The sequence below is a fragment of the Microtus oregoni genome, unplaced genomic scaffold, assembly GCF_018167655.1.
Source record: "Microtus oregoni isolate MIOR12 unplaced genomic scaffold, Mior012 000006F_ref0000085, whole genome shotgun sequence".
In the NCBI taxonomy this organism is placed as follows: domain Eukaryota; kingdom Metazoa; phylum Chordata; class Mammalia; order Rodentia; family Cricetidae; genus Microtus; species Microtus oregoni.
Genome location: NW_024543065.1, coordinates 61,010,890 through 61,031,264, shown reverse-complemented (window position 1 = coordinate 61,031,264; position 20,375 = coordinate 61,010,890). Strand labels below are relative to the sequence as shown.

At 44.7% G+C, this 20,375-nt stretch overlaps 1 protein-coding gene across 1 annotated transcript in view; it reads left to right on the top strand.

Moving 5' to 3' along the window:
- Positions 1–1,893: 1,893 nt before the first annotated feature.
- Dpy19l3 (dpy-19 like C-mannosyltransferase 3) overlaps positions 1,894–20,375 on the top strand; it is a gene marked incomplete at its 5' end in the record, with an annotated part of 46,046 nt that continues 27,564 nt past the window's right edge. The window contains 7 exons of the mRNA XM_041654628.1: positions 1,894–1,984; positions 4,449–4,570; positions 5,945–6,090; positions 8,432–8,555; positions 9,447–9,581; positions 13,779–13,910; positions 16,360–16,461. Of these exons, the coding sequence (XP_041510562.1) occupies positions 1,894–1,984; positions 4,449–4,570; positions 5,945–6,090; positions 8,432–8,555; positions 9,447–9,581; positions 13,779–13,910; positions 16,360–16,461 (852 nt within the window). The remainder of the gene's footprint in view (positions 1,985–4,448; positions 4,571–5,944; positions 6,091–8,431; positions 8,556–9,446; positions 9,582–13,778; positions 13,911–16,359; positions 16,462–20,375) is intronic.

The window sequence follows — 20,375 nt, the reverse complement described above, 5'->3', positions numbered from 1 at the left end:
CCTTCTCTTCTTCAATGCCTAACTTCCCCAAGATATGCTTATTTTCTATGAAAAGTTCAGTATATAGTTTATCCTCACATGTTCCTAGAAAGAATAAATGCCAGCTAATAGTTTCTTAGAGTCAATAGTTGGATATTTTGACATTATTATAAAATTTCTTTTAAAATGTGTGTGTGTGTGTGTGTGTGTGTGTGTACATGCATGTGTGGAGCACATATTTTCCAACACACGTGTGGAGGTCAGAAGTTAGCTTATTTCTACCAAGTGGGTCATGGGGATGGAACTCAGGTTGCCAGTCTTGGCAGCAAGCACTTTCATCTGCTGAGCCCACTCACCGGCCCAAATTCACGATATTTTTAAAGGATGTGTCCAAGAAACATATTAATTTACAGGTCTGGAGCTAAATAGCCCAAGTGCTTCTCCTTTTTAAAAAAAAAAAATTTTTTTTTTAAATTTTATGTGCCTGACTGTGCCTGCATGTTTTTCTAAGTGTACCACGTGCATGCAGTGCCCACAAGGTCAGAAGAAACCATCAGATCCCCCTCGAACTGGAGTTATAGGTGGTTGTGAGCTGCCATGTGGGTGCTGGGAAATGAACCCATGTTCTCTGCAAGAGCAGCCAATAATTTATCTTAACCTCTGATTTATCTCTCTAGCCCATAAGTGGCTCTTTTAATAGAATGTTTATTACTCTTTGAGTCAATCCTGGCAGATAGGAGGTGAGCAAAGATGCATTGAAACGAGGACTCGTAGCAGCGAGAGTGAGGGTTTGAGACCTCCCTGGCTGCATGAGGTTTGTGGAGTGCAGCTGTGTGCGGCACCGTTCTGCACACAGTGTGACCTCAGCTCTACCACTCTGCACACAGTGTGGCCTCAGCTCTACCGCTCTGCAGTGTGACCTCAGCTCTACCGCTCTGCACACAGTGTGACCTCAGCTCTACCGCTCTGCACACAGTGTGACCTCAGCTCTACCGCTCTGCACACAGTGTGACCTCAGCTCTACCGCTCTGCACACAGTGTGACCTCAGCTCTACCGCTCTGCACACAGTGTGACCTCAGCTCTAGGACTTGGCTTCTGGGACACTGGAGCAAATGCATCTGTAACAGCATAGATTAAAGCCTTTTAAATTACTTACATGTTTTTAAAAAAGAAAAGAAAAAAACTCACATGAAGTCTCTTCATTGCTAAGCTATCTCTCCATCCTCAGCGCTCTGAGATATTAATATTACTTGGGACTTGTGGTAATTTTTTGAGTTTTTTTTTTTTGTAGTTGTAATTTGTGTGAAGCCATGAACTTTGAAATACCCACTTAAATGGAACAAGTTCTGTCAGGTTTTAAAACCAGTTTCTTATGAAACTATACCTACAAAAGTAGAAAGAATAATGGACAGGCTGGAGAGATGGCTCAGCAGTTAAGAGCATTGCCTGCTCTTCCAAAGGTCCTGAGTTCAATTCCTAGCAACCACATGGTGGCTCACAACCATCTGTAATGAGGTCTGGTGCCCTCTTCTGACCTACAGGCATACACACAGACAGAATATTGTATATATAATAAATAAATATTTTTTTAAAAAAAAGAATAATGGCCCAATCCCTGGGCGTCCAGTCTGTGGCCCCATATCAGCATCTTCAGCCTTCTTTTGGTTGTTTTGAGGCAGGATCTCTCTATGTAGCCTCTAGACCAGCCTTGAGCTCATGATCCTCCTGTCTCGGCCTCCCGCTGCTGGGATTGCAGGCGCTTGCTGCCATGCCTCCCTGGGTCAAGATTTCTGGTATTTGCAGAGTATCTTTTCTTGCCCAAGTTCTGTAGTTCTGCATCTTGTTTCTATAGTAACGGTGGTGTTTCAACAAAACTAGGTCAAGTAAACCCAGTCGTTCTCACTTTGTTTCAGGAAGTAGAGCGAGAAATCTCATTCAGGACGGAGTGTGGACTGTACTATTCTTACTACAAGCAGATGCTGCAAGCGCCGACCCTCCTGCAAGGTAACTGTAGCTGCCATAGTCTGGGCGCTATTGCTTTCTCTGCCGTCACTCAAGGCCTGCTTTGCACTGGGCACTGGTGTGTGTGTGTATGTGTGTGAGAGAGAGAGAGAGAGAGAGAGAGAGAGAGAGAGAGAGACATGTATGTGCATTTGTTTTGGCTTTTTGAGGCAGAGTTTCTCTGTGTAGCCCTGGTTGTCCTATGTAGATCAGGCTGGCCTCAAACTCAAAGATCCACCTGCCTCTGCCTCCTCAGTGCTGGGATAAAGGCGTGTGCCACCACACCTGGCTCATAATTTCAGTGTATGAATATCTTGTGTACCATGTATGTTCCTCCTGGTGCCTGTGGAAGTCAGAAGAGAGTACCAGGTTCTCTACGACTGGAGTTAGAGCTGCCATGTGAGTTCAGACTGAGGTCCTCTAAAAGACAGCCAGTGCTCTTAACCACTGAGCCATCTCCAGCTCCCGTTGCTCCTGGCTTTATCAGATTGTAAGCTCATTCAAGGCACCTCCTGGAGCCAGCCTGTCTTCCCAGCTTTCAAAGAGGGAAACAGAGGCAAAGGAGGCAGATGGTGTCTCAAGAAGCACTGAGCAGTGAAATTCCCACAGCTTCCAGCACCTTCCACACGGTCACCATGGGGCACGAGATGTAGCAAGCACTCTTACAGCAGCCCGAATCTGTGTCTTGGAAGTGCTGGCCCTCTCTTGAGAGTCTATCTGAGCAACTTTAATCAATTCTGCCTTCAACATACTGGCTAATTCTCAAACTGTTTCCAACATCAAAGCCACAAATCCTGGTTTGGCAAGAGTCAGGGTACCTGAGAATTTAAGGTAACCTCAGGATGCTGCGGACCAGGGTAGCATCGTGGGGGCTGGGTCTTTGACCCCTCACTGCTGATTTAAGCCCTGGTCAGGGGGTCTCAGAATCAGCAGTTCCTCAGGATGTAGCTGTGACAGAGCGTGTTCTTAGGAGTACCACTTCATCACATGCAATAGCACACCCTCTATCCAGAGCCATCTGTGGGCTTGATCTCGAGTGGACTTGTATTCCTTAAGTCCCAGCCTGTGTACTCCTGCCACATGGCAAAAACAGCTGATGCCATTGACGGGCTGACACGGGACCAGCAATTCTACGATGAGTACTCTTGAGGAAGAAATTGTCTTTTAGAATTCTTTGTCAAATTCCCTATGTGTATATATATAATGCATTTTGATCATTTTACCTCCCGAGTGTTCCACTCTCATCCCCCTGCCTCCGCTAAACCTTGTTTTCTTCCTAACAAGTTTCTCATGTGCTTTCACATCTCTTTTGGTTTTATTTCATTTTGTTTGTGACCCACTGAGTTAAATCGAGGTTGCCTGCATAATCGTTTGTGGGTGGTGTTTACTGGAGCATGGGCCGCTCAATCCGCCCGCCCCAGCAAACACTAACTGCCATTAGCTTATCCGGGCGTGTGTGTATGGAAGGGAGGCACTAGTTTTTAATGGTCATTTCTAATTTTTTTTTGAAAAGCCTCCATGTTGGTGTCCACACTCCCACCAGCAGTGGATAAGGCTCCTCCTTCCCCCAGGTCCTCTCCAGAACTTGTTGTCGTTGCTTCTTCTGGTGATGGCCAGTGTGACCTGCAGGAAATGGGCTCTCCAAGTCATCTGCATGTGCACTTCCCTGGTGGTTAAGGATGTGGAACACCTTTAAAGAGCTGTGTCAGCCATTTGTGTTCTTCCTTTGGAAAACTGTTCAACAGTTTTCATACTCATTTATTGATTAGCAAGTTTGTTTTCATGGTGTTCAACTTTTGTAGTTGTTTATGTGTTCTAGAGATTAATCTGGCAAGGATTCTCTCCCACTCTATAGGCTTTTGTGTCCGCTCTGTGATGTGTTTCCTTCGCTGTGCATGAGCTTTTTAAATTTGTGTCAGCACATTTGTCTGTTGGGGTTCTCTTCAGAAACTCTTAACTGTACCTGTGTGTGAATGTCTTCCCCAGCAGGTGTCATAGAGGCGTTTGTTGTTGTTGTTTTGTTTTTTGAGACAGGTTTTCTCTGTGTAACAGCCCTGACTGTCCTGGAACTCTCTCTGTAGACCAGGCTGGCCTTGAACTCACAGAGATCCACCTGCCTCTGCCTCTACAGTGCTGGGATTAAAGGCGTGAGCCATCACCACTCTGCCATGTTGTTTTTTTTCTAACACATGTTTCTGCTGCTTTTGTCAAACATTAGTCTGCCATCATTGCATGGGTTTATTATTGCCTCCCATTGTTTGACACATCTGTTTTTTTTGTTTTGTTTTGTTTTGGCTTTGGGTTTTTTTTTGTCTCGTTGTTACGCTTTGTCACTGTGGCTCTATAGCTTACTCTGAGGTCAGTTGTTTTAACCACACTCCCCACATAAAACAATTTATGCATCATGTTGAATGAATGGAGAAGTATGTCATTTTTTTCTCTTAACATTTTTTTCAAATATCCTTAGGTTTTCATGGCTTGATCTATGACAATAAAACTGAATCCATGAGGACGATTAACCTCCTTCAGCGAATGAATATTTACCAAGAAGTTTTTCTCAGTGTTTTATATAGAGTTCTCCCCATACAGGTATGTAGCCTTGTCTTCACTGAGTTCTTAGTGTCTGATGGTGGTCCTCACCTGCCGCCGCTCAGGATGGATGTCTCACTCTTGCTCTGATTTCAGCTGGTTTGGTAGAGGATCAGCCTGCGGGCTCTGAGAGCTTTGCTTTGTTTTCATTGCTCTTTAATCCTGTAAAATACTATTATTTTATTTTTACAAGTAGATGCCTCCTGGCTTATGTCATAATATGCATGCAGTCTAGAAGCTTCAGAAATAGTTTCATTTGTAACTATTCTTGACTAACCTGTTTTCCTAAGACAACTTTTTTTTGGTAGAGGGATCAAGACAGGGTTTCTCTGTGTAGCCTTGGTTATCCTGGAACTTGCTCCATAGATCAGACTGACCTTGAACTCGGAGAGATCCACCTGCCTCTGCCTTCCTAGTGCTGGGATAAAAACGTGTGCCACCACCACCCTGCTCTATGACTTATCTTTATGATTTAAAAAAATACATAAAATTATCAGATCACAGTGACCATTTCTTATGTGCATGAGGCAGAATTAGACAAAGTTAGGTGTTGGTCTGTCTAGAGGCCCTTTCTTCTTTTCTCTTGCTAGTGTGAAGAAGGACAGCTGCTCTCTGGTAGGTGGAAAGTGGTGATGGCCCTACTGCTAGGGTCCACTGCAAGCTTTTCAATGTTACCTTTCTATGGACGTACTTTTGCAAGGATTTCTGTTATTTTGGATTTGTTTGAATGTGAAGGGTTTTGTACATGGTGGGGCTTTAGAATCTCCAGGGATTGGAGTTACAGGTGGCTGTGAGCTGCCCAGCATGGGTGCTGGGAACTGAACTTGGGTCCTCTGAAAGAGTGATGTGCACTCTTAATCACTGAACCAGCTCTCTAGGCCCCTCTATGGACATATTTTTTAAATGCCAGTAAGGAGGGTTAGGACATCTATGATAAACTTTCGTGGATTGTGGAATGAACCAAGGGCCTGTCTCTCCTAGGTGTGGTGTCTACGTGAGAATGGCCCCCATAAGATCATATATTTGAATTAGGATTAGAATTAGGAGATGTGGCCTTGTTGGAGTGGGTGTGTGTTGGAGGAGATAGAAGGGGTGTTTAAAGCCGATACCATTCCTAGTTAGCTCTCTCTCTATGTCCTGCTTTTGGATCAATATGTAAGCTCCACCCTGCCTACCTGCCGCCATGCTCCCACCATGATGGTCATGGACTCACCCCCTGAAACTGCACCCACTAAACTCTTTCTTCTGTATGTTACCATGGTTACCATGGTTCCCTTCACAGCAAGAGAGCAGTAACTAAGACATTAGGCAAATAGGCTACCACTGAGCTGCCTCCCCAGCCCTGATGAGTAGTTTTTATTGTTGCCTTTGCAGAAATATCTCGAACCTGTTTATTTTTATATCTACACTCTTTTCGGGCTCCAAGCAGTCTACGTCACAGCCCTTTATATAACCAGCTGGCTCCTTAGTGGCACCTGGCTGTCAGGACTGTTGGCTGCTCTCTGGTATGTCACCAACAGGTGAGTTGAGTCAGTTTGCTCTTCTTCAGGTTTTGGGTGGGAAGGAAGTGACTGTTTTCTTATGCAAGGGACCACTGTAAATAGTGTGATTGGCGAGCCAAAGCACAGTGTGCTGCTTGAGAGGTTCTTCTTGTTCAGCAAGACAGAAAGCCCTATTCCAGAGCTTTCCCTCAAAAAATACCACAGCACAGCCTCATCTGTTACAGTCCCACTGTCAATACCTGCTCATACCATGGTCAGTATTTCTTTAGCTACACACCTCATCTCCGCACAGTTAAGTGATAGCAGGGGTGTATGAGAGAGTGTGGGGTGTGTGTATGAGTGCGTGTATGTGAGTGTGTGAGTATATGTCAGTGTATGTATGTGTGTGTGTGTTTGAGAGAGAGAGAATGTGTGTGTGTATGAGTATGTGTATGCAAGTGTGTGTATGTCAGTGTATGTATGTATGTGTGTGTGTACATGAGTGTGTATGTGTTAGTGTATGTGAGTATGTGTATGAGTGTCTGTATTATGTGAAAGTATATGTTTGAGTGTATGTATGTGAGTATGTACGTATTAAGAGTGTACTGTGAGTGTGTGTATGTGAGTATGTGTATGAGTGTATGAACCTATGTGTGTGCATGTGTATGTTTGTATGAGTTTGTATGAGTTTGTGTATGAGTGTATGTTTGTGAGAGAGTGTGTATGTGTGTGCGAGTATATAAGTCTATGTGAGAGTGTGCCTGAGTGTGTGTGTGCATGTGTATATGTGTGTGAGAGTGTGTATGAATATATGTGTGTGAGAGTATATGTGTGAGTGTGTATGAGAGAGAGTGTGAGTGTGTTAAACCCATGGCATTGTATATGCCCTGAAGGAATTCTATTACTAAACTATGTCCCAAACTCCCTTTGTAATTTTTAAATTTTGTGACATGGTCTTACTATGTTGCCAGACTATCTTTAAACTCACTTTGTGACTAAAGCAGGGTTTGAGTTCAGGTCCTCTTGCCTCTGCTGTCCTAGCTGCTGCAGTAAGAGGCTTCCTCAGCACACCTAGCTTCCTTATACATCATAATAGGATTTGCAGCAAAATATACAGTGCTATGTATATGCCGTTCTTTCATTATTTGTTATTATTGACATATTTTCATATTAATTTGTAAATGTGGGAGCCTTATGAAATAGCAGTATAAAAACCTATTCAGGATTATTGGTGGGCAGGGTGGCTTATGCTTTATATTCCTAGAACTCAGGAGTCGGAGGCAGGAGGATCACCACAAGTATGAGAGCAGCCTGAACTATATAGCAAGTAACTGACCAGTCTGTGCTATATAATGAGATCCCGGTCTTGAAAAAAGACTTATTGGGTTGTTCCCCAGCTTAAAGCAGCAGCAGCAATAGTTAGTAAGGCTGCTAAAGTTTTAGCATGAGTTCTAATGTAGCTTTTCTTCTTAATCTTATAAAACTTGTGTTTTAGATTTAGTCGTATTTTATGTATTTAAGTGTTTGCCTGCATGTGTGTATGTGTACCATGTATGTGCCTGTTACCTGTGAAGGCCATAAGAAGGCATCCAAGAGACGGTTATGAGCTGCCTTGTGGATGCTGTGACCTAAAGCTGGGTTCTCTGCAAGAGCAGGCAGTGCTCTTAACCTTTGAGCCATCTCTCCAGCCTTCCCAAAATTATTTTTTTTATTATAAGTCTAGTGAATGCTTATGATATGCTCAACACTTTACAAAATCTATTCTTTTAACAATGCTATAAGGGGCTGGATTTAGTAGTATACCAAAAATAGAGACAGTCAGATCTCTGTGAGTTCAAGGCCAGCCTGGTCTACATAGTGAGCTCCAGGACAGCCAGAGCTACACAGAGAGACCCTGTCTCACAAAAAAAAAAAAAAAAAAAAAAAAAAAAAAAGGCAGAGGACACAGGGAAACAGGTTTGGTTCTCAGCACCCACCCACATGGCAGCTCACAGCCACCTGCTACTCCAGTTCTAGGGAATCTGATGCCCTCTTTTGGCCACTGCTGGCAAAACACTCATGTACATAAAAATCAATCTTTAAAAGAAAAAAATAAAGAAAAGAATTTGCTTTAGCATCTAGAGAAGAGTAGGAAGGGGAGTTTGGCAGAGGCCTCAGTGTCCTCAGTACCCTCACTAACATGGGCTTGAGCTCCGAGGAGGACAAGGGATTTCATGCCAGCGGGGTAATAGTGATGAAGAGGGTGGTGACGGTTGCCATCAAGAGCTGTGGCCAGATCTCTGTGTCCCTGAACGAAACATGCCCTATAGCTATCAGGGAATCTCTTGAGGAAATGAGTCCAAGAGCTACTATTCTGGTTGTCTGTGTTCTCTTCCTACAGAACAGATACCACGAGGGTTGAGTTTACCATCCCGCTGAGGGAGAACTGGGCTCTGCCTTTCTTTGCAATTCAGATTGCAGCGATTACCTACTTCCTGAGACCAAACTTACAGCCTCTTTCTGAAGTAAGTTTCTAAAACACTTTAGTTACTTGTATGTGTACGTGTGCAAGAATATGTATGCCTGACTGTATGTATGAGTGTGGGTGTGGGAGTTGCCACAACACTCATGTGGAGGTCAGAGGAAAACTTGGGGGAATCATTTCTCCTCCTACTGGTTTGTAAGATCCAGGGATTAAACCAGGGTTCTCAGTGTCTCTACCCACTTAAGTATTTTGCCAGTCCAAAGTTTCTAGACTATTTTTTAACCCCCGATTTTGTCTAAGATGCTGTGGTTCCCAGGGAGAGCTCTCATTCCATGAGCAGATTTATTATTTTTAAATTATGTGTGCAGGCATGTGTTGTGTGGGTACAGTTGCTTGGGTTTTGGTGCCTGAGCGTGGAGAGAGGGGCATCGACCTCCTCAAGCTGGAGTTACGGGCAGTTGTGAGCAGCCCCGAGTGGGTGTCTTCTGCCACAACAGCAAGTTGACTGCCGAGCCACCTCTTCACTTCCAGGTTGAACTCTCTTCTCCTCCCCTGTAAAGAAAATGTTTTCAAGTGAAAAACGTCCTCTTTACAGTCTGCCCTCAAGTAGTTGCAGGAAGCCCACACACAGTTCTGTGGAGCTGTCAGAATTTCCAAGTCGTTGCTCTTGAGATGGGGATGGGTGTGTTGCGGCCTCCAGATCAGCGTGGAATGCACATACCATATGTGAATATTTATATGAGAATGTCACTTCGGGATATTTGGAGCTTAAATAACAAACGCAACGGTTTTCAAAGCAGCAGTTTATGCTTTCTCTACTTTTATTTGGTTTACAGGGACACAGGCTACTCTGAAAGCTGAACTGAGAGATTTTTTTTTATGACTGCAGACATGTAAATTACCCAAAGGTTTCTCTTTTTTTCCCCCACAGAGGCTGACACTTCTTGCCATTTTCATATCAACTTTCCTCTTTAGCCTGACATGGCAATTCAATCAGTTCATGATGCTGCTGCAGGCACTAGTGCTGTTCATCCTGGACTCCCTGGACATGCTGCCAGCCATGAAGGTGAGCACTCTGCCTTCATCTTCAAGCTAAGTGGCGCCTCTAGACAACCGGAGGGATAGCTCGATGGTTTAGAGCGCATACTGCTCTTACAAAGGACCTGGGTTCAACTCCCCACAATCACGTAGCAGCTCATATGGAGTAAATTCAACTCCAGGAGATCCAGGGCCCTCTTCTGGCTTCCTTGGGTACTGCGTGCATATGGTGCACATAAACTCATACAGGCAAATAATAATAAAGAAATGAATCCTTTGACAGTACATCTATTTGAGGTACAGGTGTATCTGTCGGTTGCCATTTATAAACATGGATTACAATTTAAAATACAGTGTAGCTCTTAAATTTTCTTAATATAGAGTACTTATTTTTTAATACAAAACTCAATTGGGCATATAATTCTTTTGGAAGTGTTTTGTTTTTATTTTTTTAAAAAAAGGGTTTATTTTTACGTTACATATATGAGTGTTTTGCTTGCATGTATATGTGTGTACCACTTGCATGCCTGGTACCTGCAGAGGCCAGAAGGGGCTCAGATCCCTTATTAGTGAAGTTATGAATGGTTATAAGCTGACAAATGGGTGCTAAGAACCAAACCTGAGTCCTCTATAAGAGCACAAGTGATCTTAACTGCTGAGCCATCTGACAAAACCTTCCTCTGTAAGCCAGGCTGACCTGCAACCTCCCACAATCCTCTGTAAGCCAGGCTGACCTGCAACCTCCCACAATCCTCTGTAAGTCAGACTGACCTGCAACCTCCCACAATCCTCTGTAAGCCAGGCTGACCTGCAACCTCCCACAATCCTCTGTAAGCCAGGCTGACCTGCAACCTCCCCCAATCCTCTGTAAGCCAGGCTGACCTGCAACCTCCCGCAATCCTCTGTAAGCCAGGCTGACCTGCAACCTCCCACAATCCTCTGTAAGCCAGGCTGACCTGCAACCTCCCACAATCCTCTGTAAGCCAGGCTGACCTGCAACCTCCCGCAATCCTCTGTAAGCCAGGCTGACCTCCTCTGGCCTCAGCCTTCTAAGTGCTGGCGTTGCAGACACAAGCCGCCATTCCAGACCAAACAATTATTTTCTTCCATAGTATTTTATAGAATTTTCATAGTCATATTCTCCTGATACATAGAATGTGTGCTTTTATTGACTGGTCAAACACTACATATAAAATAAACAAAGCCATATCTGCCTCCTAGTGTGTGTGGTGTCACTGGGCTTTGAGGTTTCAAGTGCTCAAGCCAGGCCCAGTGTCACCCTCTCTTCCTGCTGCCTGCTGATCCAGATATAAAATTTTTGGCTACCTCTCCAGCACCATGGCTGTCTGAATGCCACTGTGTCCCACCAAGACAATAGTGGACTAAACCTCTGAATTGTAAGCCATCCCCAATTAAATGCTTTCCTTATAAGAGTTGCCGTGGTCATGGTGCCTCAATAGAACACTGACTAGGACAATTAGAAACTTCCAGACCAGAAGGACAATGTGACAAATCACCTGTGTTTCCTCTCTCCTTCACAGATCCCAGAGTAGTCCTTTGAAAAATCAGAAACCCAGAAATAGCAGTAGATTCAGACAGAAAAACACAAGAAAAACCTTTTCTGTAGCAGAGGACCAGAAAGGAAAAAACTTAACAAGACAGAAAACTAACAGCCCATGGTGGCAACACCTTCCAAACACATGCAGCTCCACTCCCAACTCTGACAGCAGCTGATCGTGGGAGCACCTGGATTTCTGCCTCATCCAGCTCTGCTGAAGCATATCTGCTTCATGTCAGGGCACTGTCAGAAAATCTGGAGTTTTCACCATCTCCCACAAGCCACATGGGGAGTCTAACTTCAGCCCGCACTTAGCCTGGCGACATCCTTTCCCTCCCTGCCAGGATGGTATCAGAGAAAGCCAGCTTTGCCTTCCACTGCCAAGGTCAGAACACGAAGAAACTTCACAGTCAGGAAAGCACCTGGTACCCAGTGCTCAGCCCTAAACGGGACCCCGTCTCAATCCCCTTTTCCTAAGAAGGGGTCAGAAAGAATGTGAGCACTGGGGAATGGCCAGGAGGGCTGAGAAATGCTATCTTTGGGACATGACACGACCTCTGCGCACTGTGAACTCATCACAGCTGTGGCCCGCTGCACTAGATGAATCAGTATCCCAGCAGGCAGCATGCATTGCACTCAGTGGAGAGGACATGAAGGGGGAAGGGATACATGTTAAGAGTGCCTGGGATGGGGCTGGAGAGACGGCTCAGCTGTTAAAGGCTAGGCTCACAACTAAAAATATTAGTGCCTGGGGTGGGTGGGAGGGAGGAGCTGGGTGCATACGGTCAAGCTCATACACATAAACTTTAAAAAATATATGACAGCAGATACACCCACATGAGGTAGCTGTGTCATTATGGCCTCTGGTGAAACAGTGATCTTAGTGACTGTTCTTTCTGCGGGGACAGAACAAGTTAAGCATAAAAGGTTCTTTTCGCCTCACGGCTGCAAAGATTTCCGTCTATCTTGGTGAAGACGTGATGATGGGATGGGTTGGTTCTCTCTGTGGTGTCCAGAGGCCAAGGCAACATTAGTTAGAACCAGCAGGCAGGAAGCAGAAGCAAGGACCAGAACCAGAGTTGTGCGTAGCCGTGAAGGCCTGGTGCCCGTGACCACCTTCCACTGATGGGCCCCATCTCCCAAAGACTCCACAGCTGTGGTTGCCCGCACAAGATCAAACCAGCTGAAATCCTGGCATTTAGCCCCCTACCCCAACCCCGCCAAGTAGCTGCTTTTCTGAGGATGTAGTCCTGGTAGGTTTTGCACGCTGTGATGGGTGTCTCACATCCATACACCTGTGGGCAGTACTAACTGGACTTAGTGAGTTGTCAAAAAGACTGAAATTTGGGAGGGAGCATATTGGGGGACATAGGATGGAAACGGGCTAGATAAGATCATACTCACTGTATTCATGAATGTAATTCTCTCCCCCAAAAGTTTTAAGGCCCCACAGGTTGAGGAACAAGCCTTCAAAACATATGGGGGTACATTTCAGAATCAGATCGTCACAGTTATGCAGTGCTTTGAAGTTTAAATTTTCACAAAATAGTCACTGGTGTGAGAAAACTGCACACAGTGTGGAGTATGTTGTTTGTATGAAATGGGACGTGCCAGTCTGACCCCGCGTTGCCTGTTGGTGTCTGGTAATTCTTGCCCTGCCATCCTATCAATTACAATTCCGTTTCATGTTTTTCTGTATATAGTAAGATACATTGTAGTCCTAAAAACCCTTAGCATCCTCTGCCCTGCTTTCCTAGTGACACCCTCCCTTCTCCATGCTTGAAGCAGATTGGTTTCCTTTGAGGTCAAAAGCATGAACCCATTAGGGAAGTCAGGTCTGGTGAACAAAATGGTTATTTTCCATAGATCTGTGTAATTATGGAATTGAAAATGCTAACTTGCTTTGAAAAAGATTTACTTACTTTTCCTAGAATGTGAATGAGTGTTTGCGTGTGTGTGTGTGTGTGTGTGTGTGTGTGTGTGTGATGACACCACATGCATGCAGTGCCCACTGAGGCCAGAAGAGGGTGTTGGATCCCTTGGAGCTGGAATTACAAGCAGTTGTGAGCTGTCATGTGGGTTTTCAGACTTACCCTGGGGATGAATACAAACTAAATGAAGTCATGCATGACTTGGGCTTGAAGTGGATGGTCTGGAAAGTAATGGGAAGAGATGAAGTCCCAACTGTTGGTTGTAGATACTATTTATAAAAAGAATTGGAAAGAAAATTGAAAATTACAAGTCACATTTTCATTTCCCCAAATATATTTATCCCTTTGTTGGTTTCCCTTTTCATTAATGTCACAAAATTAAAATATCCTATTATTGGGCTGGAGAGATGCTCAGTGGTTAAAGACTCAGCATCTGCATCAAGTGGCTCTCAACCATGTGTAACTCCAGCTCCAGGGCATCTGGCGCCCTCTTCAGGCCTCTGTAGGCACTGCGTACACAGGCTCAAACTCACATGCAGGCGCGCACACACACAAATAGAAATCTTTAAGGCATTTTCTATCAGTAAAGATGAAAAACAAATGGAATTTATACAGTGTTGCATTCCTATGTAGATGGGTTTCCTGGAGCTAGGTGTGTGTTCTGCATTGCTGGTCACCTGAAATGTGGTCACTGTGCCACTGTGTCTTGTCTCCTGATGTGCCGTCTTTGTTGCAGGTCACCTGGCTGTATGGCGTACAGATAAGCTGCCTGCTCCTCGTCTGCGCACTTCAGTTCTTTAACTCCATGATTCTGGGATCATTGCTCATCAGTTTTAACCTTTCAGTACTGATTGTAAGAAAACTTCAGGTAGGACTTTTTAATTTTTGTAGACGATTTTAAAATATTTTAGTCTTTAGTTCTGCGACTGTGTTTTGTGAATGTGCACGTGACTGCAGTTCCTAGGGAAGACAGAAGAGGGCACCAGGTCCCCGGGACCTTGAGTTATGTGCTGTTGTGAGCTACTTAAACTGGGTGCTGGGAGCCAAACTGGGGTCCTCTGCAAAGGCAGAACACAGTCTTAACTGCTGAGCCATCTCTCCAGCCCTATAAGATCTATTTTTGGTGTGGCTCACTGAACCTTACTCTCATCCAGAATTCAGATGAAAATGACCCAGCTCCCAGTAAAGAGCTCCATCAGGGTTACCTTTGCCTTTTCCTTTTGAAATGCATGCTGGAACATTTGTTTTAAGCTTCTTCTGGTCCACATGTCGTTCTTTGCTGTTAGCAGTGATTGTTTCTTACGCAATTGAAACCTTAATTCCTGCACTAGCCAGGGTTGTTTATTTGAATTACATTATTATATGTCATAGATGGAAAACTGCAATCAAAGATTTAAAAAAATCATCTGTATTCAGTAGTGCCTTCCAGGTCTGGAGCTCTTGCTGTTTGACACCCTTTCCTGTCTTTACATAGCCTGTTAGTGACATTGAAGTGAATTAAAATGCACTGTTTTCACAATTCAGAGAATCCAGATAACTGCTTACAAAGGCGTGGGGCATCTCCTAAGCTATTCTGAAATCATGTGAAGTTCTTTTAGACGTTTAATCCTTTGAGAATTTTATACTTGTATGCTATGTATTTCCGTCATATCTGCTCCCACTCTTGACCCTTCAGTCTCTCCCCAGAGTCCCCAACATGTCCCCTTTCCAACTTTGTGTCTTCTTCCTCATTTATAAAATTACCCATGGAATGCAGTTAGTTCTGAGCTATGCAAATGGCTGTGGGCCCACCCGCTGCAGCATGGGCAACCTACCGGAAGCCATATCCTCAGAAAAATGACCCTCTCTCTCCCAGCAGCCAGCCGCTGCTGGTAGCTCCTCCATTAGGGTTGGGCCTCTTCAGCCCCTCCCCACCCATGCTGGAATCTGCTTGATCTGTCTAGGTCTTTTGAAGGGAGCCACACCTGCTGTGAGTTCAATGTGTCGCTGTGTTGTGTCCTGAAGACAGCATCCCAGGGCTTTTCTCTCCATCCTCCAACTCTTGCATCCTCTCCACCCACTGTGTCCTGTGGTTCCCTGAGCCTTGGGGTGGGGACGCGATAAAGGTGTCTCACTTAAGGCTAAACACTCATAGTTAATAATAATTCTCTATACTTTGGTCAGTTATGAATCTCTATATTAACCACTGGGAAAGTGTGGAACAAGCTTCTCTAACCAAGGCTAGGAGAAAGACAGACCTGTAGATAAAAACATAAATATTTAGAAGACAGTTCGACAGCATGGCCACTCAACAAAACAACAACCATAGGTTTTTCCCAGGGCTAATGACCTCCCCAGTCATGTGCTTTTGATTAAGTTTATAGAACCAGGCATGAACTCTCTTCTGGTGCATAGACCTCATCCAATCAGAAAGTGGTTGATTGCTCCCATAAAGGTCATGCCACTGTCACACCAGTGAGCACTCTTTACCTGGCCGGCCAATATTTTAGCAGGCAGGGTCAGTGCTAGATAAGACCATTGATGTCTTCTCTGCCTCCAACCCCCACCCTACCCAGCATCCTGCATAGCTCCTTCCTGCACTGTGAGAGCTTACCTGCTGAGAGGGAGTTCCCCAGTCTGTTCCAGTTTGGATTCACTACAACCCATGTGTGTGGTGTCTTCACCAGTGGGCAGCTAAGAATTTGTGTTGTCTTTTTTTCCAATATGCATATTTTTTATTGTTTTTATTGAACTATATATTTTCCTCCACTCTCCTCCCTTTCTCTCCTCTCCCTTTCTACCCTTTCCCATGGCCCCCATGCTCCCAATTTACTCAGGAGATCTTGTCTTGAATTTGTGTTGTCTTAAGGTCTGCTGGAGCCTCCCTGTTCAGTAACTCATAGGTTTCCCAAGTGTTCACACCAAGGTTTTCATTTACTAACCAGTGTCTTCTTGTGCACCCATACAGGTGACCTCTGCTCATCAAACTCCTTCTTTATTTAATTGCATTTGTAAATTACCTTACAGACTCGTTGGTCCCCACGAGGCTTTTTCATACATCCTTGGTGCCATCTCACCAGCTCCCTGCACCTTTCTCTCCCTCACCCCTGCTCAGACTTTAACCACCAGTATGCCCCCTTTTTCATATTACATGTAAAATTACTAAAACAAAGAAATAGAGACCCCATGAAGTAGGTTTTTTTCTCACTTATGTGTGTGTTGCATGAGCCAACATTTTAAATCTTCAAGCAATCTCAAGTGATTATGAAGTTGTAGTTGACATTAAAATTTATTTAAATGTTTCTTAAAAAATAAAACACACTTCTTTTAATTTCTAGAAAAACCTAAAAACTGGGAACTTCCTGCGTAGGATTGGGAAACTCTTGCTGCATGCACTTCTAGTTTTCTGCTTGACACTTTTCCTCAACAACATCATTAAGGTAAGTTAATCCATCGGAAATATATGTATGGTATTGGAGATAAGCTTTGAACTTTTAATTAGAAATAGTTCTTTCTATAAAACATACTTGAATCACTGATGAAAGGTTTCTGTACCCGGATATTGGGTCTCTCTGCCGACACAGTAATTATAATCAAACTGAATTAAAAGACCAGGTTTATTGGTAAAACGTCCCCAGGTGATTTTCCCAACCCCCAGAGTTGAAGTAAGGAGAGGAGACCAGGAAAAACCACGTGGCTAGGCTCCTGGCGGCAGTTTACTACCCTGTAGGTGTAGTCTTCAGTAGCTGGGGGGGGGGGGGGGGGGGGGGTGGAGCTGCCACTTGGCATGTTTTCTGGAAGGGGGCACTGAGATGGAGCTTCCACCCAAACAGTGAGTGATGGTTGACCTGACGAGGGCCACGCTTGGTTTTGGTAGTTTTAATTATTCATTTCTTTTCCCTTTCACAACACATCTGCCTTAGTCACTTCTCTGTTGCTATGAGAAAGCACCATGGCCAAAGCAATTCAGAGAAGACTTTATTTGGGCCTGTGGTTCCAGACGCTTAGAGTCCATGATGGGGGGCCAAGCAGGCTGAGAGCAGGAAACAGAGAGATCAAACTGGGAGTGGGGTGAAGCCTAAAACTCTCAAAGCCCACCCCAGTGATGACATATTTCTTCCGGCAAAGCTGCACCTTCCAAGCCTCCTCAAATAGTGCCACCAAGTAAAGACCAAGTATTCAAATGCCTGCGACTATGGAGGACGTCTCAGTCAAATCACGGTGGTGTCTGTCTTAGGTGGGGTTGCTGTTGTTGTCATGAAACTCCATGACCAACGGCAGCTTGGGCAGGAAAGGGTTTATTTTGCTTATACATCTGCAGTCACAGTTCATTGAGGGAAGCCAAGGCAGGAACTCAAACTGGGCAGGAACCTGGAGGCAGGAACTGGATCAGAGGCCGTGGAGGGAGCTGCTTACAGGCTTGTTCCTCATGGCTTGCTCAGCCCACTTTCTTATAGAACCCAGGACCACCAGCCCAGGGATGGCCCCACCCACAGTGGACTGGGCCCTCCCCCCATTGATCACTAACTAGGAAAATACCCCACAGGCTTGCCTATAGCCTGGTCTTATGGAAGCATTTTCTCAATTGAGGCTCCCTCCTCTCCTAAAACTAGTCAGCACAGTGTCTGTCTTTGAACTTATCAGACTGAAGGCTCAACTTTAAAAACATTAACTATTTCCTAAAAGCACCATGGGATTTTTTTTTTTAACAATCAAGTTTTATTTGTTTTTGGGGAGTTTTTTGAGACAGGGTGTAACCTAATTGGCCTTGAACTCTGCATCCCACTGCCTCAGCCACCCTTGTGCTGGGACTGCTGGTGTGCACTGCCACTCCCCACAAGGTGGGCTTATTGGGATTTTGTTGTTTAGAAGAAGATGTGTGTTCATTTTTGCTCCGTTAAAATGAACAAGCCCAGGCTGGGGTGTCATTGGGGCATGCATGAAGTCACCCTGTACAGAGCCCCAAGTTCCATTCACACCACCAAAACGAATCAAAAAGTAACTAGATAGTAGGGTGACTCATTTAGCAGCCTGGTCACTGTGCAGAATAGTCTGGCCTGGGATTCCCAGACATCCTCCTGACTGCCTGCCGGGTGCTGGCATTAAAGGAGAGCACCATCATGCCCAGCTTTACTAAGATTTTGTTGCATGCTCTGTGGCATGGCTTTCTTTACTGTTTATCTGGTGGTTTCTGTTCTGTTTTATCTTCTGTTTTCTGAGGGCAGGCTTTCCCTCAGGGTATACATCTTGGACCTTGGTGCCCCATTCAATTTTGCTTTTAATTTTTTATTATTTTTATTTTCTGTGTATAGGTGTTTTGCCTGCATGTATGTCTGTGCACCACATTTGTGGCAGGTGCTCTAGGAGAAGCATCAGATCTTCTAAACAAATGGCTATGAGCCACCGTGTGGGTGGTGGGGTCCTCTGGAAGAGCAAAGAGTGCTCTTAACTGCTGAGCTGCCTTCCCAGTGCCCCACTGTTTTTTTGTTTTGTTTTGTTTTTTTGTTTGTTTTTTTGTTTGTTTGTTTTTTTTTTTTTTGGTTTTTTGAGACAGGGTTTCTCTGTGGCTTTGGAGCCTGTGCTGGAACTAGCTGTTGTAGACCAGGCTGGTCTCGAACTCACAGAGATCCGCCTGCCTCTGCCTCCTGAATGCTGGGATTAAAGGCGTGTGCCACCACCGCCTGGCCCCCCACTAGTTTTTAAGCTAGAGCAAAGCTTCAGTGATTACACCAGACACCTTTGCACCCCCACTCCCATCTTCTTCAAGACTGGTCTAGTGTTAGAGACATCAATAAAACGTCTTTCTTCCCTTCAGAGGAGCTTGGCAGTCTCTGTTTCTTCTCCCTGTTTACTGTCGAAAAGGAAAAAATGTAGTCAGTGAACCACAGTGAGCATGCCACTTTTTTTGTTTTGGTTTTTTGTTGTTGTTGTTGTTGTTGTTGTTTTATTTTGGCTTGTTTTGGTTTTGGTTTTTCTAGACAGGGTTTCTCTGTGTGTAGCCACGACTTGTCCTAGAACTAACTCACTCTATAGACCAGGCTGGTCTCGAGCTCACAGAGATCCGACTGCTTCTGCCTCCCAAAGTGTTGGGATTAAAGATATGTACCGCTACCAACTCCAGGCTGCCACTATGTTCTTAAACTCTGTATCATACCCACACTTTCCTAATTGGAGGACTCAAAATTGTTCAGAAAAGGAGTTAGAAAGATGACTCAGTTGGTAAAGTGTTTGCCATCCAAGCACGAAGACCTAAGTTCAGATCCTCGGGTCCCATGTGAAAGGCTGGGCATGGTGGCATGTGTCTGTAACCCCAGGGCCCGGGAGGCAGACAGGCTTATCCCTGGAACTCACTGGTCACCTAGTCTACCTGAGCCATGAGTTTCAGGTTCTTCGAGAGGCCCTGTCTCAAACACTAAGGTGTAAGAAGACATCTGGCACTAACATCTGCCCTTCACACATATACATGTGCACATACACGGGCGGGCACACACACACACACACACACTCAGAAAATAGATTTTTCTCTTATGTTTCCTAAATAATACAGTATAACAGCCACTTATATAGCATTTATTTTATATCTGATATTAAAAGTAATCTAGAGTTGGTTTCAAGTCTATAGAAAGCCAAGCATGGTGGTGGTGGTGCATTCCTGTAATCACAGCACTTAGGAGACTAAGGCAGGAGGTTCCTGAGTTCAAGGTCAGCCTGTGCTCTGCAGGGAAACAGAGGGCTGTGCAAAGCAGTCGACTGACTCCTTAGCATGTGCAAGGTCCTAAGTCCAATACCTCAAACTGCATCCTCCCCCCAAAAAAAGAGTGCAGACGAATGTTTGTATGGAAACACTACATTGATCACTGGACGCTAAAGGATTCTCTGAATCAATTTCTGTGATAATAGCAAGGATTGAGTGTGCTCACTTGCAGCTTACACGTGCAAAGCTCATCCACCTTCCCCGCTCGCCAGACTCGGCAATCTGCTCTTTGATTGAACCAGGAGAGACCTTTGAGCCCAGACTTCTGTTTTTGACACTCCAAAGGATAAGAGTCTATTGATCGGCCCTCCCTGAATGTTTCAGCAGAGACCCACAATGGCAAATTAAAAAAAAGTCTGTGATCTCCCTGCACATATGGGGCCCACAGGAAGCATTTCCCTTGCTCCGGGCAGTTGTATTTGCCGCTCAAAGGCCCAAATCACATTTTTGCCTTATTGTTAATGAATGTATTGTGTTTTCTAATTGCAGTTCTGACTTTATTTTTTTCCCTGCCTTTCTTTATCTGATACTATTTCTCCCATTATTTTCCTTAGGATTTTATTTTTGTTGTTTTTAATGATGCGTATGTGGGGGCTGGGG